This window comes from Vipera ursinii (genome assembly GCF_947247035.1).
Source record: "Vipera ursinii genome assembly, chromosome: 3".
NCBI lineage: Eukaryota > Metazoa > Chordata > Lepidosauria > Squamata > Viperidae > Vipera > Vipera ursinii.
This window is the reverse complement of record NC_139516.1, coordinates 38673743-38698069: the sequence shown is the minus strand read 5'-3', so window position 1 is coordinate 38698069 and position 24327 is coordinate 38673743. Positions and strand designations below refer to the sequence as shown.

At 35.7% G+C, this 24327-nt stretch overlaps 1 protein-coding gene across 2 annotated transcripts; it reads left to right on the top strand.

Annotated features, from left to right (window-relative positions):
• Positions 1-446: 446 nt before the first annotated feature.
• On the top strand, positions 447-23956 carry CAPZA1 (capping actin protein of muscle Z-line subunit alpha 1). 2 transcript variants are annotated; one of them, XM_083358074.1, is made up of 10 exons: positions 447-505; positions 10613-10676; positions 12423-12474; positions 12672-12735; positions 13834-14040; positions 14327-14406; positions 16077-16155; positions 17623-17694; positions 20929-20991; positions 22918-23956. In XM_083358074.1, the coding sequence occupies exons 1-10, from the start codon at positions 467-469 to the stop codon at positions 23056-23058; spliced, it is 861 nt and encodes a 286-aa protein (XP_083214200.1). In that variant the 5' UTR covers positions 447-466; the 3' UTR covers positions 23059-23956. The 2 variants fall into 2 exon arrangements, with proteins under 2 accessions (XP_083214200.1, XP_083214201.1); XM_083358075.1 differs by lacking the exon at positions 447-505 and adding an exon at positions 6084-6351.
• The last annotated feature ends 371 nt before the right edge of the window (positions 23957-24327 follow it).

The following is a 24327-nucleotide window of genomic DNA, read 5'->3' as shown; positions in this document are numbered from 1 at the left end:
TCTGTTTTTCTGAGAAGAAATCAGGACTTGGTTGAGCACAAGGTTTATTGTTTGCGCGTAAAGACGGGCGTTTGGAGAGAAATGAAGAAAAGGAAAACACTCTCGTATGAAACGCAGCCTTGCAATTGGACCAGCGTGGTTCGATGCAGTTATCCTGCAGGGATTTGCTGAGCAAAAACCGGGATTGGGGCCGGGGAGGCGGCATTAACGAGCGAAGGTGTAGGATAGCATCCACGTTTCAAAAGTGGTTCTTTCAAACGGCCCTTTCAGGCGCCAAGCAGGCCTGTATGGCAAGCAGCGCCCAAACCCCTGTTCCTAACAAGGCAGTTATCGCCTCCTAAATAAGCCGGCCACATCCGCTCCGCTGACATCCGGCCGGCGAATTTCTGGCTCCGCCCCACGTTCTCTCGTCCCGACGTGCTGTGCGCGGGGTGATAGGTGGGGCGCTAGACTGATAGAAGTCAAAATGGCGGATTACGAAGATCGGGTGTCGGATGAGGAGAAAGTAAGAAGCCTGGGGTGTTTGGGATGTGTTTAGGAACAGAAGAAAAATATTTTTTCTACTCTTGAGTGTACAGAGATTTCTTTCATTGGTTTTATTTTTCTTAGCCGGACTAAGATTCTTGAAACTGAGGAGGTTCGTAAGTTAAGGAGGACCATTTTTGTCGGAAAATTAGTTGACAGGAAAATTTTCTGGTCTTTCTATATTTCATTTGTTTCTCCACTCGAGTGTGTGTTTTTTTCATAAATTAATGGGGCATGTGGGGAAACTGCCCTCAGTTTCTGTGAACATTGGGGAAATGTTAATTTTACATTGATATGATTTAATTATAACTTTCCATTTTGTATTTTAATTCCAACAGTTCATCCACTAAATACTGTGGTTCTGATAGTTACTGAGTTTTTGGATTATGTTTCAGTGTTGTCCTTCCTTAAAGGAGGTCAGGACAGAGAATATCATTGTCCTGTGATAAGCCATGTTCATTCTTATTCCTTTGAAAAGACAAATTCTATAAATATATGTTTCTATGAAATACGCCTATACTCCAAAGTAATTACTGAAGCTGTAGTATATTATAGCATTCTTGTTTAAAAATATTGTCCCCTGATATTTCATCTAGTGTATTTAATATGTAAATAAATGAACTTGACATGAAATCCTAACAAAAATATTGACTAGGCTAGCAAGTATTAAAGGTAAGAAATAATTTTGAGAGAGGGAAGATTCCATTATTTTGGAATGTACCACCTTGATATATATTTGTCTGTGATTTTAAATAAGCTTCAAAACCTGGATAATTTAGGCTGTTTTTAGATGAAGAAATTATTATATTTGCAAATTGAAATTTTGTCCATTCTTCATTTAAAAGGCTTATTGTTGCACATTCAAGTGTGAATATAGGCAGTTTTTGAGAAAATTGAAAACAATTTGAAATAAATATTTACTTGCGTATATAAGTTCCACTGTTGACCCCATTGAAGCATTTTCGCATATGATTGTGTGTGTGTGTGTGTATACACACACATACACACACACACAAACTTTAAAAGCACATATTCCCAGAAACAACGCAGAATTTGTAGTTCTAAGTACTTTGATTATTTCAAATGCAAACATGTCTTTTATTCTGTAGAAAACATGCTTATGTAAGTTGTACTATTTTCTCATCTTTATCTCACATGTGGAATAATGGAAAGGATTTTATTTGATCCTATAATGTTATACAAAAGTTGTTAAGGCATAAAAGAAGAGCATGTATCTCAAACAGAAGTTTGTGCTGTAGATAAAGAACGGAAGCATTTGATTTTGAAAAGCAGTATATTCCCTATTAGAACTATTTTATCTTTGCATAATTTCTTCAGTATAAATAGAATTGCTTCTTTCTCATTTCATAGACATTGTCTAAATTTTATCTCACAAAATGCAAAATATTTTATAATATTTTGTAACACTTCCATACCTATAACCTCATTAAATTTGAATTGAGTTGGATACAGATGTTAGCTGTACTGAAGGTGGCAGTTGTACGTTCACATTACAAGTGAACAATACACTTCTTTAAAGGATCAGGGTAACTCGTAATAAACAGTTATTTATAGTTATAAGATTTACTGGAAAACGATGGTCTTATTTGCTTTAGTGTATAAATTTGTTCAGATGCATGCTTAGAAAAGCATAAAAATGTTTAAATTTTCTTTGTTGTGAATGAGTTCTGGCAGGCTGAGCATACTACGGATGTCCTCCATTAAATAGAATAGAATAGAAATTATTTTCATTGTTTAACTCACAATGAAATTAAGTGCTGTCCACAGTGCACACTACTCACAAGTAAAACCCACAAATAAGAACATACATTATATACACGCATCCTTTACATTCTGTGTCATCTAACGGGAGACAGGAGGCATGCCTTTTCCATCATGTTATGTAAAATGATGTGCTCTTCCCTATGCAACAGCATTATTGGGGGCAATAAGCTGACACTGTAATAATGCCGCTTGGGGGGGCTAATAAGCAGGCATATACATAGAATGAAGGCTATTGCTAAGCACGTTGGTTTGTGCTTAAATTGTAAGCCGCCCTGAGTCTTTGGAGAAGGGCGGGATATAAATGGGATTAAAATTAAAAATTAAGTTATCATCCAAGATTTGAATGGCCCCAGCTTTTCTGACTTTCTATAATACATTAAAAGCTTGGATCTTCCCCATAGTTTTAGGCCTGAGTATTGGGTGAGCCAGTTTACTATTATGGCTGTTAGCATTTGAATTATGCTCCATGTGCTCTATGTTTTTTAACTTGTTTTTTATGGTTAAAGTGGTTATTTATTGCTTGCTAATCACTCAGTTGCCTGTGTTAATTCGGGTGGCCATATAAATCTATATCATTAATAAATACCCTTAATAAAAACAAAAATGATCCAATAAATTAAAATAGAGATAGTACATTTAAAATAGCAATCAGCAAGTTTTGATACCACATATTAGTTTCTAAGACTTATGTCTACACTTAAGCTTCAATCTAATCTACACTAGAAAATATACATAGTCTTAACTATTATGGAAGAACTGGCATAGACAATATATTCTTGATTTTGTGCTTTTTGTGAATACTGTATGTTGTGTGTTCTATTTTATTTGTGCTTTACTGGGAATTAACTACGGAAACTCCTTTCAAGTCATGCATACAGGGATAAGTATGAGTACCTTCAGGCTTTTTAACCACAAACATACCTCAGGTCTGCCCAAAGCATTTTTAGAAGCCGCCTCCTTACAGAGTTTCTGGTTTGGGTTGTTAATAGAAAAATTATACGCTTGCCTTCAGAAATGTCCCTTGCCTAATTTAATGCTCTCCCTTTGGCTGTTAATTATGAGAGAGTTCTACATGTGCTGTTAGTAATAAACAAGTGCACATTTTTCTAATTGCTTTAGTATCCCTTTTCTTACACAGCAGTTCTTTAATATTGGCTGATACAATTACAGTAATCTTTACAGTGATCTCCTGGCTGCACAGAAAAATTGTATACTTTTGTAGACCACGCATATCTGTGTGTCAGATACACTGGAGAAATATACTGTTTTTGTAATATTATTTCTTTTAATGCTACATAAGAATTCTCTGAAATGCCAAGGAATAAGAATGCAAGGTACTTTGACTTAAAAATCACATTTGATTAAATTTAGCTTCTGAAGTTTTATCTGGTGTAGCAAATATGAGAATCATGGTTAGTGGAGCGTTGGCATTTCTTTCCTGAATTTTGCATATTGCTTAGAGATATGGCACCTTTAGTTCATAAATGTTAATTTTAGTCCGCTTCAATAAATACATGAGCAGTGGTTATATAGATGAATGCATATAGAAGGCTGAGAAATCAAGCCAGAGGAAAATAAGATAATGAGAGTTACATTATTAATTATAGCCATTTATACAATATTGCTTCTGATATACATCCTAATATAGTTAATCCTGGAATTACAAATGTTCATCTAGTGACCATTTGAAGTTACGATGGTATTGAAAAAAGTGACATGACCAATTTTCACACTCACAACCGTTGCATCCCCAAGGTCATGTGATCGAAATTTAGGCATTTGGCAACTGGCATGTATTTATGACAGTTGCACTGTCCTGGTGCCATGTTTGTAACCATTTGTAACCTTCAGATATGCAAAAACTAGAAGCAAGATTTGATTATTGGCCACATGATTCACTTAACTGCAGTGATTTGCTTTACAATTGTGGCACAAAAAGTAATAAAATAACTCACTTAATTGCCTTGCTTACCAATGGAAATTTTGGGCTCAATTGTAATCATACGTTGAGGACTACTTGTATTGCATATTGTGAAGTTGCATAAAGACCATTATTCCAACTGATGTACTACAATTCACTGATTTCCTTGTATGTTTCTTCATTCAAAAGTGTTACTTTTAAATCACTTATAGCATCCTGAAATGTTCCTTTACTGATCTGAATATTGCTATTTTACTTTTTTTTATTAAAGTTTTACAAAAACAAAATTTTACAATATATCCCCAAATCCCTCCCACTCCAAACCCACCCACTTCCCCCCCCCCCACTTCCCAGAGCTAAATACAGGATTATAGTTACAATAATCATATTCTAAATAAAAATTATGCATAATATACAATTAACCAAATTCATAATGTGCTTTAACTCCCCTTTAACATAACTACAAACAACGTACCAATAACAATATCCCACTAAAATCTACTCATAAGCTAAATGGAACTTTTTAGTCCCATATTTGTTCTGAATATAATTTATCCATCTCCTCCAAACTGAAATATATCTTTCCTGTGAATGATCTTTCAAATAAGCAGAAATCTTAGACATTTCTGCAAGATTCGAAACTTTAAACACCCATTCTTCTATAGTGGGCAAACTATCCTTCTTCCAATATTGTCCCACCAGTAACCGTGCTGCTGTTATCATGTTCAACATCAAGTTAGTTTCTTTAACATCACAATCTACAACAATACCCAATAAAAACAATTGCGGAGAAAACTTTATCTCTCTTAAAAATCTTTTGAATGTTCCACCAAATTTTGATCCAAATAGCTTTTATATTTCTACAAGTCCACCACATGTGAAAATAGGTTTTTTTTTACTTTTTGAATTATTATGGTTGGTTGTACAGTCAGCCAGATGTTTAGACTGGATTTGTCATTTCTTCTGTCCTCAAGTCCTGGGAGAAGCAGATGTTGTTATTTGATGGTATAAAGGTATCATTGCAGGATGTAAACTATTAAAAAAAATGCCTTTTGCAATTGACTTGATGGCACTTTTATCAATGCTGGTGGTGTCCAAGTGATGCTCCAGATATTTCGGGATCACACCCAAGGCATCTATTACCATTTGTACTATCTTTGCTTTCTTTTGTCATAGTCATTTTGTTTTTATAGGCAGTTTTGTCAGTTTATAATATTTAATTTAATCTGAATTAATATAGTTTCTACAATAAAAACCAAAACTCTTCTTCATGTAAAACTTTTTGCAAAGTGAAAGAAAATTAATAGATTGAAGTCTTTATGAAAATTACTTAAGTGTAAGTAGCAATGGACAACACTAGCATTTTTATAATATATTCTATATATAATAATTACAAAGATCAGCAAGTATATTTGTAGATATCCATCTTAATAGATTGGAAAATTATATGATTACCAGAAACTATCAGAACGTATTAATCATGTTTAACCACATTATTATTAATTTATTATTTATTATATTTTTATCCAAACTTTATTACTTAATAAGTAATCAAAGTGGAGAACATTTATAATTATGTGTAAGATTAATATTAATACTTAATATATTAATGAGACGTATCAATATTATTTACTGATTAGCATATTGTCATTGAATAGCAATAATGTGTAGTTATTATGCCATGTATTTCTGTGAATGGTGATGAAAAAAGATAGCTTTTTTTGGACAGACTCAAAGAAGGCTGAAAATGGCAAACAGTTTAATGAGGAAAGTTTCAACTAGTACAACATGTGGAAAAGTACCCAGGCGATGATTTCAAAGAAAACACAAGATATGAGATACTCAGTTCTCATAATAAATGATGATTCTCGACATAACAGAGAATTATTTCCCTGGGAACAGAAGAGATAATAAATATTTAGTACAAATGTACCAAGAAGAGTGAGAAAGGAAACTGGTCAAACTTTGTTGGACTGATGAAGCCTTGTTGGAATTATATTAAAATTATATTCCTTTAGGAATATCTTATAGAACAAGCATTTGCAGAGATTCAGACTGGATTTTATCTGAATTTAAATCTAGCCTGGCTATCTGAACTGTTGAAAGGAATGCATGAAAATGTAAGTGAAAATTTTAATTCAAAAAGTGATCAGTAGAAACTCAAGTGAAACATATGTTTCTATGGTCTAAATGTGGATAAAATACCAAAACAAAACAAAATGCTTTATAGTATTCACAATGACAGAGCATAATTGCAGGGCTAAAAGTAGATCCTGAAACATTAGGTACTGTCACTTGCCATTATTTTTTAATGTAACACAAATATATAGCAAAAATAGAATAGAATAATAACTTTATTGTCACTTTAAATGTACACTGATCGGCATAGATTAAAATGAAATTTCATTGCATTCAGCTCTCAAAGGATCACCACCTCCGATATACACTACATAAATATGACATAAATACAGAATTATGCATATACCTACATATATGACAAGGGACGCGGTGGCTCAGTGGGTTAGGACGCTGAGCTTGTCGATCAGAAGGTCAGCAGTTTGGCGGGTCGAATCCTGAGTGCCGCATAACAGAGTGAGCGCCTGTTACTCGTCCCAGCTTCTGCTAACCTAGCAGTTCGAAAGCACGTAAAAATGCAAGTAGAAAAATAGGGACCACTCCGGTGGGAAGGTAACAGCGTTCTGTGAACCTTTGGCATCTAGTCATGCCAGTCAAATGACCACAAAGACGTCCTCGGACAAGCGCTGGCTCTTCAGCTTTGAAACGGAGATGAGCACTGGCCCCTAGAGTCGGAAACGACTAGCACGCATGTGCGGGGAAACCTTTACTTTTACCTTTTTACATATATGACACAGTGAAACAACAGTCTAGTTTGGGTTATATATACATGTACATGGCAAGAAAAATGAATCTTATGAGTTTACCAGACAGATGGCATAGGAAACAAAACTATTACAGACTCGGGTAGTCCTGCTAGAAATTAAATCTATTAAAATTAAATACAATATGTTTCTTGGCTCTGTTCACTTATTTTCATGGTTCTACATGTAGTTTCTTCGCTACACATTTTTTCTTCAATACTGCACATTATTACTATTGTTTTTAGATAGAAGTTAAAAGTATTTGCTAATGGAATATACTCCTTTTAATATATTCTTTTCCCATATTTGCATTTGAGATAAAATCAGGAAAGCATTGACTAAAGGACAGTTTAACACTTCATGGTCTCCAAGGATTGTGTTGATAGCAATTGTCTGAGTAGACAGATATTGAGCATGATTATAAGAAACAGCATTACAGTAATTTAAAAGGAGGGTTTTCATTGTGTCAATATTGTTTTGTATCCTTGTCGTATTCAGAGATTCTGAGGAAAACTAACTGAGGATTTGATTCTCATGCTATGATTTTCTATTGCATTGGCTGTTAGTATTATTAGACTAAGTAATGTATAATCTGAGTAGCAGTGCTTTAAAGTAATCAGTGTCATGATTACTGCTTGCAGGTGCAGTTTCTAATAAAAGCTCATACTGTAGCTTGAAGGAAACTTAACCATCTAGAGCAATGTTCTGGAAAGTGTAGGAAATTTATGAGATAGGGCTTTTCTTCCCCAAATAGTGATTTTTTAAAGTATTTTTATTTAATTTGTCAATGTTTTGCTGCAAGTAATTTGTAGTCATTGAGGTAACTTAATAAGAGCAGCATTAGGTTACAGATATTCTTACTATAAAATTAAGAATAAGGTATTATATCAGCACTGTCAAAAGTCATACAACAAACTAAAATATAAAGTAAAGTAGATCAGAAATATATTAACTGGATGTATATGAGAATTGATTCCTAGCGTCTTCGTGTGTGAGAGAAAAATAAATTGTTATATGAGGTTTGTTAGATATTAGGTACTACTTTCAGTGATATTAAAAAACTGATTTCCATGGATTTGGATAAAAGTATAATGCACATAGATCAATGAAATTCTTGTATACCAAACTGTACAATAAAGCTTTTGAACCTGTAATAATTGACTACAGTCATGGCCGAAATTGTTGGCAAGTATTTCTCACAGAAAAGTATTGCAGGAACACATGTTTTGCTATACACAGGTTTATTCCCTTTGTGTGTATTGGAACACAACAAAAAAGGGAGGAAAAAAAGCAAATTGGACATAATGTCAAACAAAACTCCAAAAATGGGCTGGACAAAATTATTGGCACCCTTAACTTAATATTTGGTTGCACACCCTTTGGAAAAAATAACTGAAATCAGTCGCTTCCTATAACCATCAGTAAGCTTCTTACACCTCTCACCCAGAATTTTGGACCATTCTTCCTTTGCAAACTGCTCCAGGTCTCTCTTATTGGAAGGGCGCCTTTTCCCAACAGCAATTTTAAGATCTCTCCACAGGTGTTCAATGGGATTCAGATCTGGACGCATTGCTGGCCACTTCAGAACTCTCCAGCGCTTTCTTGCCATCCATTTCTGGATGCTTTTTGACGTATGTTTGGGGTCATTGTCCTGCTGGAAGACCCAAGATCTCGGACGCAAACCCAGCTTTCTGACACTGGGCTCTACAGTGCGACCCAAAATCCTTTGTTAATCCTCAGATTTCATGATGCCTTGCACACATTCAAGGCACCCAGTGCCAGAGGCAGCAAAACAACCCCAAAACATCATTGAACCTCCACCATATTTCACTGTAGGTACTGTGTTCTTTTCTTTGTAGGTCTCATTTTGTTTTCGTTAAAACAGTAGAATGATGTGCTTTACCAAAAAGCTCTATCTTGGTCTCATCTGTCCACAAGACGTTTTCCCAAAAGGATTTTGGCTTACTCAAGTACATTTTGGCAAACTGTAATTTTGCTTTTTTATTTCTCTGTGTCAGCAGTGGGGTCCTCCTGGGTCTCCTGCCATAGCGTTTCATTTCATTTAAATGTCGACGGATAATTCGCGCTGACATTGATGCTCCCTGAGCCTGCAGGACAGCTTGCATTCCTTGTTTGGGGCTGCTTATCCACCATCCGGACTATCCTGCATTGCAACCTTTCATCAGTTTTTCTCTTCTGTCCACGACCAGGGTTGCAAACCTCTTGATAATGTTGTGCACTGTGGACAAAGGCAAATCTAGATCTCTGGAGATGGACTTGTAACCTTGAGATTGTTGATATTTGTCCACAATTTTGGTTCTCAAAATCCTCAGACAGTTCTCTTCTCCTCTTTCTGTTGTCCATGCTTCGTGTGGCACACACAGACACACAATGCAAAGACTAAGTGAACTTCTCTCCTTTTTATCTGCTTTCAGGTGTGATTTTTATATTGCCCACACCTTTTACTTGCCCCAGGTGAGTTTAAATGAGCATCACATGCTCAAAACAATCTTATTTATACACAATTTTGAAGGGTGCCAATAATTTTGTCCAGCCCATTTTTGGAGTTTTGTTTGACATTATGTCCAATTTGCTTTTTTTCCTCCCTTTTTTGTTGTGTTCCAATACACACAAAGGGAATACTGGTAAATCTGTGTATAGGAAAACATGTGTTCCTGCAATACTTTTCTGTGAGAAATACTTGATTTTCTGGAAAAATTTCTGGGGTGCCAACAATTTCGGCCATGACTGTATATAAGAGTATTTCAGCAGCATATATGAAACTATACTTTGTGGGCAACTGAAAAGCTTTATTCATACACATTTATTTATTTTATTTATTTTAATTCCATTTATATCCCGCCCTTCTCCGAAGACTCAGGGCGGCTTACAAGCTTAGCAGTAGCCTTCATTCTATGTATATGCCTGCTTATTAGGGCTTTCACACACACCCCAAGCAGCATTATTACAAAGTCAGCTTAATTGCCCCCAACAATCTGGGTCCTCATTTTACCTCCCTCGGAAGGATGGAAGGCTGAGTCAACCTTGAGCCTGGTGGGATGCGAACCTGCACTAATTGCAGGCAGCTGGTGTTACTTAAGGAGGCATTAGCCCACTGCTCCACCAAGGCTCCTTTGTTTGACTGTTAAAGGTTTAATCAATAAATTCGAATACATCTTTTTTAAAAAAATCCCATTTATATCCTGCCCTTCTCCGAAGACTCAGGGCGGTTTACAATCTAAAGCACAAATCAATGTACTTAGCAATATTTCATATAATATTCCAGTTGACACTTTTATGAGGCGTATTATAGAAGAGATGAAAACGAGATTCAGGATTTCTAGTGTGGAACAGTTGAGGGTTTTCCATGGGCTAGAGGAGCATACTTTACTCTTTGGTTTAGTATGTTATGACTCTCCATTCTATTAATAAAGCTAAATACCAATTTAAAAACTGCAGTAAAACTTGACTTACTAAGCTCAGATGATATTTTTTTCTATAGGTTCGTATTGCTGCAAAATTTATCACTCATGCCCCCCCAGGGGAATTCAATGAAGTGTTTAATGGTAAGTAAAAGGACAAAAGGTTATTGATGTTTCTCTGTATTGTTGTTAGTAAAAATTTACAGACTCTATTTTGTTTTTGTTATTTATATTCTATTTAATCTGCATTGACTCCTAGTTGTTTAAAATAATAAAACAATATTAAAGCAAAGACACAATGTCAGTAATAATACATTACAATAATAAAAAAGATATTTACCCTACAAACAAATCATCTAGAAAGCCCTATCTTTGCGAGTTTCTAGAAAGCCATTTGATTTAGAGTAATAGAAAATAGCAAATCATTTAAGACTTTTTAAAGTTTTTTTGGTGGGTTAATTGATAATAATACTCAGAAGTTGGGAATATTTTAGAAATCTCACTTGTATATCCTTGGTTCCTCATAAATATCCTTGGTTCCTAAATCCATACAATTACTTGGCAATGTTCTCTTGTATTTGAAATTTTCCTGAATTTGGTTCTTTTTCATATGCCCACTATATATGGGCATAAAAATATATATAAAAATATTTGGGTTTTTGTCCTTAGGCAATCTGGAAATATTTTAAGTAAACACATTTCTAATGCCATACATTTGCCATTCAACAATTTTTTACTTGAGAGTCACAAGATAGATTCCTCATGTTACACATGCATTGCTACAGTACAAATGTTGTATATTGGTTCTGTAATTTTTTTGTAGATCTGGAGTCTAGACAAGAATGCTTACTTCAGCTAGTCTGATCCACATTGCCTTCTCATTATTTTGGAATTGTTCTTACTATTGTTCTATGTCTTTTTCCTGAAGACCTCCCTCACAGTAATAATAATTTTATGCTTAGAACTTTTTTAAAATTGAGAAATCATGAATGGTAATTCTATGAACTTAATAGCTGAGATAAATTTTATTCAGGATTGCCCCATTTTGCCCAATTGATGTTCTTTGCCTTTCTTATGCACTTTTTCAAAATGACCTGTTTTTCTGGCAAGGCATAAAGAATTACTAAGACAGAAATCTATTACAATAGCCTGTAGTTTAGGGCCTGATTGGGAAAAGACTGGTGAAGCTGTATGTGCTGAATTCAGTTACACCAGTGCAAAGGTATACTGGGAGCTTTTGCCATCAATAGCACATAAAGATAAAACTAAGCTATCCGGGTAAATTTTCATTTTTACCCATTCTGTCATTGGTGTTCTATATGTCTGTCAGTATTTATCAGAAATTTTTGGAATCATAAAAATGCAAAATCTCACATCAGGACACCATGACTCTTACATGCTCATTTTGTGAAATAAAAAACATTAAATTTATTTAAAATTAATAGGCAGAGTATTAATAGTTTTTAGCTTTTTAAAGTTCAGCTCTATTTAAAAATGAATCCATCTTAACATACACATTTATATTTATATTCATATTCTTTTTACTGTATATTCTTTAAAACTTAACTGTCAGAGCAGATTTCAGTGACAGAAATATACGGTAATCTTCAAAAAGTATATATGAATCATGTAAACATTCTATGTGGAAGTGATAGTTTTCATATGTAAAATCTACAGTATTTTCTTTTAACGTCCTTTCTATATTTGTGTTAAATTCTCGTGTTTCTAAGAGAACCTTATCAGTTCCTACTGAGAACATTAGTTCCTGTTGAGAACAATATAGAATATGCTAAGCAACTTTTTATTCAGAGATAAATCTTAATGCGAGTTGACATTGCTTCAAAGCCATAGCATTTTTGCTAACCTATATGAATATTTTCTTTTCCTTAGATGTTCGTTTGCTGCTCAACAATGACAACCTTCTCAGGGAAGGGGCAGCCCAGTAAGTACTATGAAAGTGTAATTGTTTCTGAAATTGTTCTGTTGATGTAAACCTAAAGTTTTAATGTAATTTGTTTTCTTAAGTAGCAAAATATTAATTCAAGACCATAGTTTTATAAATACTTTAAAGAGTGTAGGGTTATGTGCCTATTTTTCTATAGAATCAGAAGCTAATATGTACTTATCTGTTTCTGACAGTGCATTTGCACAGTATAATATGGATCAGTTCACTCCAGTAAAGATAGAAGGATATGATGATCAGGTAAATTGTAATTATTCTTGTCATCTACTGTATTTGCTTATTGAATTTCTCAAGTAATTACATAGTAAAATCTTTCTATAGAAATAGGTATGGAATCCTTTTTAAAACTGTATATCATCATGTGGTATTCTCTTAAGAAATAGAAGATTGTTGAAGAACCAGCACATGGAGAACTTTCAGCTTAGATATCTTTTGCCCTCCTTCAATACTCTTTACAATCTCTTTTTCCCAGTGTCAAATTGAGTATTCATGATAGTGATAACAGTATACTATGGCAGTTTCACATGCTTATAGGTTGCAGCATTTAGAATAAATTGCTGTATGGATGCAGCACTGTCGTAAAGACTGTTCAGGCCTGATGATTAAATTTAACAATAAAATGAGCATAGCAAGATGAGACCTGATAAGAATTATCATGATAGCAAAGGGGAGGTTTGGTCATACAGTATTAATGTATTATTTATTCAATTTGAGTTGAAAAGGAATAGAATGTTTCATGTTCAAAGAGAAATAAAATCAAGGAATCATATCCTAGAAAAATGTATAATCAAACATTGAACAAATTCATTCTTAAGGAAAGAGACACTATGTTCTGAATTTGTTTAGGAATTGGGTTGCAAAGTATTTCTATGAGGTATTTCTTTCAGTAGCAAAGTAGCAAAGAATAATTTATCCCAATAATTGATTACTTTCCAATTCAGAAGCAGAGAAACCGTTGCTTACTTGCTTTTTAAGTTTTTATCTTAGAGCAGGGGTGTCAAACTGCTGGCCCACGGACCGGATGCCTCAGGCTGAAACCGCGCCCACCCCATTGCCGGCAATGGGCAAAAAGTTGCAACATGTCATGTGACGTTGCGAGTTTGACACTCCTGTCTTAGAGGATCATAAAAATTAATCTGTTACAGAGATAGTAGGAATTAAATACCAATCCTGTTTTCAACAATAGCAATTTCTGCCTGGTGTGTCACAGTAAATTATGTCTTCCTTTGAATAATCTGTAGAATTTCAGATATTTTCAAGCAGTACAATCTCTTATTTTATTTTTAAGGTTTATGTGAAGCAGGTGACAAATTTGTTGTGGTTTTTTTTTTCTGTTAGGTCTTAATCACAGAACATGGTGACCTTGGTAACAGTCGATTTTTAGACCCAAGGAACAAAATTTCCTTTAAATTTGATCATTTGAGGAAGGAAGGAAGCGATCCTCAGCCAGAAGACATAGATACATCACTAAAGTCCTGGAGGGATGCCTGTGACAATGCATTAAGAGCTTATGTAAAAGATCATTATCCACATGGATTTAGTACTGTTAAGTATATGCCTCTTCCTATGCTAAAACCTTATATTAATTATTGTAAAAAAGCATTTTGACTGATAGAATCAGAGTTATTAATTTTTCAAAGTTGGAATCAGCTATATCAAAATATATTCATTTATAAATTAACTCATAGAGCAAAGATATATATCTTTTTCCAGGGAAGGGCTACGTATGCTGATACAGGAAAGTTTCCCACCCATCTTACATAACAGCTAAGGACAATTGGATTTGCAGTGCTTTTATTTTTTATCAATGTAATTATTTTTCTTTGAATAGGTTTATAGTAAAACTATAGATGGACAGCCAACAGTTATAGCTTGCATTGAGAGTCACCAGTTTCAACCCAAAAACTTTTGGTAAGCATGTCTCTAATTCTTTAATCTATACTCAGCATACAACTCTCCTTATTATTAAAAAAAATCCTATATGCTTTCAATTAATTGCCCATATTCCTTAGAATCTTAAATTTCTCAGAGGAAGTTCCTCTTTTGGGGGTGTCATATATGAAATTATATTAAATAAATATTTGTCTTACAACCATAATTGAACCCACAATTTAGATTGTAAGTCATAAAGTGGGTCACTTGACCATGCCAGATTTTACAACTTTTTTCTGGTGGTAGTTAAGCAAACATGGCAGTTGTAAAGCAAATATGGAGATTAAGCAAACCTATTGTTTGATATAGGGTATTTTTTGCCAGAAATCACAAGGGCGTAAAGCATGGTTAGATAACTGCGGGATGCTGCAAACACTTCTAAATGCAGGCCAGTTGCCGAGTGCCCAAAATGCGGTCATGGGAAGGGAGATGTCAGAACTTGGAATCTGGGATGTAAGTAGCTTTTGGAGTGGGTCTGTTGTAACTTCAGATAGTTGCTAGGTGACAGGTCATAAGTCGACTATCTGTATATACACATCAAAGTGCAAATGATATCCGTAAGGGATGGGTATTTAGAATTACTGAAAAATGGGGAGGATAATTTAATTCTGATCCACTTAACTTGGAATTTGCATTAAAAGAAAGATTCTATTGGCTGAATACACTCATCTCTCCTATCTCTAATGATCCAGGTAACAAATCATTATCTTGTAATGGTAAACATGTACCTCCAGCATAGTTTCGACAGTTACTTCTAAAAGCTTGAGTCAATATTGTAGAAGTTTGTGAAGTATGCAAGTTGTAGTCAAAAATATGTATAGAGTAGGGGTGTCGTGACGTATCGTGACTTTTTCCCTCTTGCCAGAGCTGGGGTGGGTGCGACTTCCACGTGACGCATCCAGCCTGCAGGCCAGCAGTTTGACACCCCTGGTATAGAGTATCAAGATTGCATATTCCTGTGCAAATGAATGGTATTTGCCTTTTCAAAATTCTCTCTGTTAAGAGGCAAAATTAAATACAGATAATCCTCATTTAGCAACTGCCTCATTTAGTGACTACAGTTACAGTGGTACAGATAAGTCATTGAATATTGATTCAAAAAGAGCACATATGTGTTCTTTGATGCCTGTTTTATTGTAATAGAAACAACTGCCAGTCTTTATAAGAGGATCGACAGACTCTGAATAATTCTTATATGATTATATTTTAAATAGTAGGCATTATGACACTTTCTGGTACCTGAATAGATAAATAATGCAATTTAAAAATTTTATTTTTTTTATTTTTATTTTTATTCCATTTATATCCCGCCCTTCTCCGAAGACTCAGGGCGGCTTACAAGCTTAGCATTAGCCTTCATTCTATGTATATGCCTGCTTATTAGGGCTTTCACACACACCCCAGCGGTGTGTGTGAAATAGCCATAAACTTATGACTTCACCAAGTCTCATCGCTTTGGAGGCATTTAAAATTATTTTTCAGCCCTACCTGTGCTATTTTAGGGCAAAGAGCTTGCTACAGTAAATGTGTAGACTCTAGGAAACACTACATTGAAAGGAATAGTATTAACCTGAAAACCATTTAGAGGGAATAATTTTCAACCCATTCCCTCCATTCCTATAAATAATTGTAGTTTCTGTTTTTGGTAGGAATGGACGCTGGAGATCAGAGTGGAAATTTACCATCACTCCACCTACAGCTCAAGTGATTGCAGTGCTCAAGATCCAGGTTTGTTAAGCTATACAGAAAATGTACCAATAACCACCTTCTAAAATTTGATTCTCTCAAATAGGAAATTACATGTCTTATCTGCTGGAATTGGTTATGTCTAGTTTAATGAAAAGAACTAGAAGTGACACGATAGCAATGTTCCAATATCTCAGGGGTTGCCACAAAGAGGGAGTCAAGCTATTCTCCAAAGCACCTGAGAGTAGGACAAGAAGCAATGGGTGGAAACTAATCGAGAGAAGCAACCTAGAATTAAGGAGAACTTTCTTGACAGTTAGAACAATTAATCATTGGAACAACTTGCCTCCAGAAGTTGTGAATGCTCCAACATTGGACGTTTTTAAGAAGAGATTGGACAGTCTGAAATGGTATAGGGCAGGGGTCAGCAACCTGAAACAGTGAAAGAGCCACTCGGAACCGGTGCCCTCAAAAAAGGAAAAACTGGGAGCTGCAAAAAAATGTGTGCACATGCGCATACATGTGCGCATGCGCAGAACAGGGTTTGACTAAAGAGTGGAGCCAAGGCGAGATATGCACCTACCCTGCATATTTGAATTGATTGGTTGAACTTTTTTAGTCCCACTTTTTTTTTTTTTGGACTGCACATGGCAGAGGACTGGGAGCCGCAGGAGATGGCTGAAAGAGCCGCATGTTGCAGACCTGTGGTATAGGGTTTCCAATTCTGTTATTCTGTTCTATTCTGTACCTTAAGGACAAGATTCTTTTAGGCTTGTGTAAACAGTGGGTGCAACACCTTAAAATATGCCACTATTTCTATTTTAGTATCAGGTTAAAACTAATGAATTCTAAGGCCTCTTCTAAAACTTAATGTTATTCAGCCTTATTAATATTAGTTAACAAGATAAAGGCTTTCTATTAGGAAAGTCTTATACAATGAGCTGTTTGAAAGATTTAAAGCATAATGTGCATTTCCTTCTATTGGCTTGATAATATACAACTGGTTATTGCTCATCACAGCTTTCTTGCATGGCTTCATTAGCTATACCACAAAGCCTTTCTCACTGCTATAAATTTGTTATTGCTTACCTAGCATTATTTAGAAATGGTGCAGTACATTTAAAGATAGTAATATCCTTAGGAAATAAATTTGGTTTGTGCTTTCTTATTGCTATAATGATGTTTTATATAAATTAAGATAGTTGCACAGTATGGATTTGTGTAACTTATGTAGAATTTAATTGAATAGTTATAAATAATGAGCAAATTTTTAAAAGTGCATTCAGTATAAATTAATGAGCATTTTTGAAAAGGTAATTTATTTTTTTAAGTAAAAATATCCTATATCAGTGGTATGCAAACTTGAAACAAGACCATTGTGCTTTGTCAAAACTTGATCAGAAGCATCAAGGAAAAGGTTTTTCTCTTTAAATTAGGAAAGAAGGCTTTGTCCCTGTACAATATTTAGTACAAAGCATTTAAATCCTCAATGGTTTCATTTTAATATAGGTGCATTATTACGAAGATGGTAATGTGCAGCTGGTTAGCCACAAAGACATACAGGAGTCTGTAGCAGTTTTGGTAAGTGAGGAAATTTACTTAATTTATCATTATTTTTCTGTCTTTATTACATGCAATTCTCCTTTCAAAGATATGAATCTTCATGAAGTAGTTATTCAGTAGTGGATAGTATTTTGCTTAGGGAGAAACTTCTGTGAAAGATATACTTTACTCCAGAATGTAAAGTAATTTCTGCATTTCAGAAGTGACTTCTCTTTCCATCAGAGAATTAAACCTTTGTTTATTACAGCACATAAACAAAGAATACTCTATACCAGGGGTCTGGCTGAGGAATTCTGGTAGCTGAAGTCCACAAGTCTTAAAGTTGTCAAGGTTGCAGACCTCTGCTCTATACAGATAGTCTTTGACTTATAATCATTTGTTTAATGACAATTCAAAGTTATAACAGCACTGAAAATGTGACTTATGACCAGTTTTCACTCTTATGACCATTGCATTCCCATACTCACGTGATCAAATTTGGGTGCTTGGAATTGGCATGCATTTACAATGGGTGCAGCAACCCAGTGCCCTGGGATTGTTATTTGTAACCTTCTTAGGTAGCTACTGACAAGCAAAGTCAATAGGGAAAGCCAGATTTGCTTAACAACCACAGGGTTCATTTAACTATAGTGATTCACTTAACAACCATGGCAAAAAAGTTTGTTGAATGGGATTTGAGTCACGTAACAGCTGCCTTGCTTAGCAATAGAAATTTTGGGCTCAGTTGTGGTCATAAGTCAAAACTGCCTGTTATCAAAAACTGTTGGTTTTCCAGGTGCCCCCCACCATTGAGTCTGCAATGATAAAATCTATGTGTGTAGGCTTTTTCAGTAGATGAAATATTATATTGTCAATTTATCAGCCTTTATGGAATCAGGGTTTAAACAATGGTGTGTCTATCATTAAATTATATTGGACACCTTTCCTGTATTTGCGAACAGGCCTTTTTCAGGTGAGAATGTATTGTGGATACCGACTATCTTGTAGATTTCTCCAGTTTATGTGGTACTCATATTTTTGGTAAATGCTAAAAGAGACATCAAATAAGTATTTTCAGAAAAGCTAAGAAAAAGAGAATTTTAACAGCAACTGCACTTGTATCATGAACATATCTTTTGAAAAAAGTATTACTGCAAAATAATAATAAGGCAGTCAGAAACATGTTAATAAAGGCATACTTGATGATTTGATAGTGTATTGATGGTGATCATTGTGTCAACGGGTGAGAGGGTGGCACGCTGGTTACCCAATGTGGTTTTTATTTTATTTAACGTATGACATCTACAGAGGTCACACAGTCACTGATGACAATACAACCTGATGTGTTATTATGTAGCTATAATGATAAAATATCCCCATTTAAATTGCCTTGAGCTCTTGAAGAAACATTAGAATAAGAAAACATTTCAAAACACACTAATGGGCTTACAGCCACATTAAACAATTGATTTCAGTTTATACAGCATTTCCTTCCTATCTGCTGCTACAGGATACCTGAACTAGAACAATTTTGGAGGAGGAAAAGCTAGATTTATAAATTTATTTATTTATTTATTTATTTATTTATTTATTTATTTATTTATTCGGTTTATATACCGCCCTATTCCCAAAGGACTCAGGGCGGTTTACAAGGCAAAATTTAAAAACAATCCAATATAAAATTAAAATAAATTAAGTCTAGCCACAAAAATTAAATCACAATTTAAAAACATTAAACCCCTCAGTCCAGACCAGATAGCTCAAAGAGCCAGGTTTTTAGGTCCCGGCGAAATGAACGAAGGTCGGGGGCAGTCCGGAGTTCCGTTGGCAGTTGATTCCATAGGGCAGGCGCGCCCACAGAGAACGCCCTCCCCCTGTGGATCGCCCGTCGGCAATCCTTGACCGGCGGTACCCTGAGGAGGCCCTCCCTGTGGGAGCGCACAGGACAATGGGAAATTGACGCTGGCAGCAGGTGCTCCCTTAGATAATCCGGGCCCATGCCATTTAGGGCTTTATAGGTCATCACCAGCACCTTGAATCTCACCCAGAGGGCAACTGGAAGCCAATGCAGCTCGCGGAGAAGAGGTGTTACATGGGAGTATCGGGAGACTCCCATTACAACTCGTGCGGCTGCATTCTGCACCAGTTGAAGCCTCCGAGTGGTCCTCAGGGGCAGCCCCATGTAGAGAGCATTGCAGTAGTCTAGCCGGGAGGTCACGAGCGCATGGGTGACTGTGCGTAGGGCATCTCGGTCCAGATAGGGCCGTAACTGGCGCACCAGGCGAACCTGGGCAAAAGCTCTCCTGGCCACGGCTCCTATATGATCTTCAAAACTGAGCCATGAATCCAGGAGGACACCCAAGTTGCGGGCCCTATCAACGGGGGGTAACACCTCACCCCCCATAGTTAAGGATGGAAAAGATTGGTTAGTCTGAGATGCCGGTATACACAGCCACTCAGTTTTGGCAGGATTGAGATAAATTGATAAATATTCTGTGAGAAATTGACAAAAATGGTTTTCATCTAGAGTCTCTTACCAAATACAAATCTATTATTTAATAATGATTTAAAAATTCTGCAGTACACTTCAGTCCAAACTAAATTTACAATTTTCATCCAAAACCTAAGGCCTGAGGCAGCAAGTTCAGTTCAAAATTTAGGAATATGTATTCATTATCCCCAATGCTTTTTTTGTAAAAGAAAAAGGTGCCGGAACTCACTCATGTCATACAACCCGCCTTGCCTACCCTACAAGGTTCCATCCAAAAAAGGTGCCGGAACCCCGTTCTGAGCGTTCTGTGACAAAAAAAGCCCTGGTTATCCCATAAAGTTGAAAATAAAACATTAAAACATCCTTTTTTGTTTATTAGTTTTATTCATTTATATGAAATGTCAAATGTGAAAACAAATAGTAAGGGACAACAATAGAGAAAGGGAAAACAAGGTGTGAAGAAAGATGGGAAGAAACAAGGCATTGACTTCCAACTCTGTTGCAGTAAAATCAGACATTAAAATCAGATCTCAGCTTTTTACATTTCTATAGTAGTATGCACTAGCAATTTCTGTATCGGCAAATCAGTCTAATCAGTAAAACCCAAAATCACAATATCATTTTTCCCCCTGAAGCACAAAATCCAGAAGTGGTTTCCAAGATTTTCTTTTATCAGCACAGTCAATTTGGCCATCTCTGCTAATTCCATCAGCTAAAACTTTAAAAAAATCCTGAAGAATCATACAATGTAAAAGACTAATGTTTACATTCTGTTTTTGTAGAACGATGTCCAAACAGCAAAAGAATTTATTAAAATCATAGAACAGGCAGAAAATGAGTATCAGGTAAGATAAAATGAATATTTTTCTTATTAATATTATAAAAATGTATTTTCAAAAACGCCCTATTTCTTTTGGAGTTCTCTGTTAAGCGAGGACATGGAACTTAATTTTTGTCCCCAGTGGGTACAATTACTACAGTAAGCAACAGTATGTACTACAACAATTGACACATACAACAATCACACAAATTGACTCAAAGTTTCAATACAGCTGTCCTTTAATACAGGCCTCAAGTCTGGTACAGTTAATTAGAGCTGCATCTTGCCGATCAACATGAGTTTTCCAAATAAAATAAACAGGTTATCTAAATTATGGGGCTTTGTAATTTAATTCTTTTTTAATATTTGTATTACTGTTTTTTATAGCTGTTTTATTGTTGTGCGCCGCCCTGACTCCTTCGGGAGATAGGGCGGCATATAAGTCCCATAAATAATAAATAAATAAATAAATAAATAAATAAATAAATAAATAAATAAATAATCGGGAGATAGGGCGGTATATAAGTCCCATAAATAAATAAATACATACATACATACATACATACATACATAATCATACTTATTTCACTCATCACACCCAATTCCAGTTCATTAAAAATACCAGTCCTAAAACTTAGTGAAGCTATGTTGGATTGTGTCTCCAAATATTTGGTAATGTTATTTTTAATAGTAATTCCCACTGTCATCTCTGAAATTAATATTAAGTTGACAGATCTATAATTTCTTGGATCTCCCTGTAGGCCTTTCTTAAAAATTGAAGTTACATTGGCAATTTTCCAGTCTTCAACTATAGAAGGCTGAGTGTAAAGACAGGTTGCATATGTTAGTTGAAGATGCACACTGTCGGCTTCAAGTTCCTTAATACCTTTTGGGTTGAAGGATTATCATCATCAGGGCTGGTGATTTGTTGATGCACAAGTTGTCAGTAAGGCTTAGCAGTTCTTATTGCTGCTCTTCTGTACCAGCCTACTACCGGCCCTGCAGATAAGGCAGGGACAACCCCTTTACAAGAAGGCAAGAGGCTGGAACTAAGCCTGCCAAATTTAAGGACACAAAAGCAAACAGAGCAAAAACAAGACACAAACCATGAAACAGGAGCTATTCAAACGGTTGCCTTCAGCAAACCAGCCCTCCCACGCATTCCCCTTTTAAACAGTTCAGGGCGTGGCTTCTCCCTGCCTCCTTCCGAGGTGCCCCATTGCCTTCCTCTGTTTACTCCTGATTGACTGCCTCCTGCGTCGGGTATCCTTGAACAGGGCCAGCTGTGGGTCATCTTCATCCACGCTGTCAGGCTCACACAGCTGGGACTGCATCGTAACCAGGTGGGAGGGGCCTGGCTGAGGGTTCTCATCAGCAAGCTCTCCAACACCCTCAGCAAGCTCTCCAACACCCCCCTCCTCCTCCTCTTAATCGTCCGACCCAACTGCCAAACCCACAGGCTGACCCTGAATCACAACAGCTACTATATGGCTCAGTTCATCTAATTCCCTTCCTGAGAACAGGGCTCGGAGATCTTCTCTAAGTTCTGTGCTTGAAGATGGAAGCAAGTAATTGCTTCTGGGCAATTTTCTTTTCTCTTCTTAACATACCTCAGTCATTTGATTGGATGATTTCAGGTGACAGTTCTTCAGAAAAAGAAAATTTACCATGCCATCCATAGGTTAATTTTTCTCAATTCAGGCAGAAGCACTCTGCCCCTCTTGGAGAATGGGATTATTTGGAAGGGTATTTACCAGCACTCATTTTTCTGCATGGGGAAATGATCTATCTAAGCAGAGCATGCACTGAGGAAGTAAAGAGAATGTACTTTTGTCTTGCTTTAACTAATCTGGCAATGTGCATAGAAGACTGGCTTAACATCTGTTAGTGGTTAATCAGTATACATTATAAATATGTACATTTGACATTCTAATCTCTGAATTATTTGCAGACAGCAATCAGTGAAAATTATCAGACAATGTCAGATACGACATTCAAAGCCTTGCGTCGCCAGCTACCAGTCACCCGTACTAAAATTGACTGGAACAAAATTCTCAGCTACAAGATCGGCAAAGAAATGCAGAATGCCTAAGAGCAAAGATGCTGTGGGAAATAATAGCATGCAAAATAAACAGAGCAAATATGGTCCTTTGCCAAGTAGGTGGGTTTCCTGAAATTGGCATTTGTCTCAGGCTTTTGGCGTTAACAGGTTTTATAGCCTTATAAAGGACTGTTACAGACATAACATTTTGTTTGTGTATATTCCTGCCTTGAAAACATCTGGTGTAAGTTACAGTGCATTTCCTAGTAGGCTTACTTAATATAGCCACCCTGGGATAAGTACTATCAGTCCTTGTAATTTGCTAAAAAGTGTCTTCGCTAAAAGAGTCTTTCTAGAAATGCAGGCTGGTAATAATATTGGACTTACAGTCCCGTACTTTTGCCAGCACAGGTATTAAATGCAGTTCAATAGAAATGCTGGCAGCTTTATGGTGTTGCTTTACACCAGATACGACGTTTCCTTGCTTGTCTCCCCTAAAAGCTGCCAATCACCAATTAGCAATATCTTCTAGGCTTACCTTTTTCATGTTTGCAAAGTGTTTATAAGACTCCTCCTAGAAATGCCAAGAAGGCCAGGTCTTATTAAATGCTGTTTGCGGGGGGGGGGAATGGTTGTTTTTGTTTTTTAAATCCAAAGACTTGAGCCTCATTTTCTTCGAGTAAACTATTTTTCTCATTTGTATTCCTGGAAGTACAGTTAATATAAATGTCTGCATTTTTACAGGATGGGTCCTCCATTTTTCTTAATACATGTCTGCTGCTCAGATACATGTTTAGGTGGAGAAGAAATTACAAAAATAAAATGCTGTAAATGTTTAAATATTGGATTTATTGTGCTTTAATGCTTTGTGGCAAGCTGATGGTATTTTCATCAGAAATGTATGAATGAACATGTCGAAGTGAGTCAATAAAATATTTGCACCAAGGCATATTTTGGAGTTTCTTGTTTATGTTTACTTGGAGAAATTTGGAAATTTAACATTATTTTAAATTGGAACTAATTAAATCATAGATTATACAGAATACTCCTCCTTTGGAGAGCAAAGCAAAAAATATTTAAGTGTTTTACTTCAGATTATTTCTTTGCTGTTTTTAAATTGTATTTCTCCCTAAGTATGCAAGATTTGTTAGCTATAACTCGTTACAATATGGCTTAAAATTCTGTCTTGTTCACAAACTATAAAGAATGATGGTAGGCTTAGATATTAAGCTATTTTACTTACTCTTATAGGCAGGTGAAACAAAATGGGAACAAATAAGTTGCAAGCTGCAGAATGCAGCTTAGATACATTGGCTGTTA

Excerpts from the sequence above, each read along its gene's own strand:
- CAPZA1 (XM_083358074.1), top strand. The coding sequence starts at position 467 with ATGGCGGATTACGAAGATCGGGTGTCGGATGAGGAGAAA. Across the intron at positions 506-10,612 it reads GGGTGTCGGATGAGGAGAAA|GTTCGTATTGCTGCAAAATT; the intron begins GTAAGAAGCCTG and ends TTTTTTCTATAG. Across the intron at positions 10,677-12,422 it reads ATTCAATGAAGTGTTTAATG|ATGTTCGTTTGCTGCTCAAC; the intron begins GTAAGTAAAAGG and ends TCTTTTCCTTAG.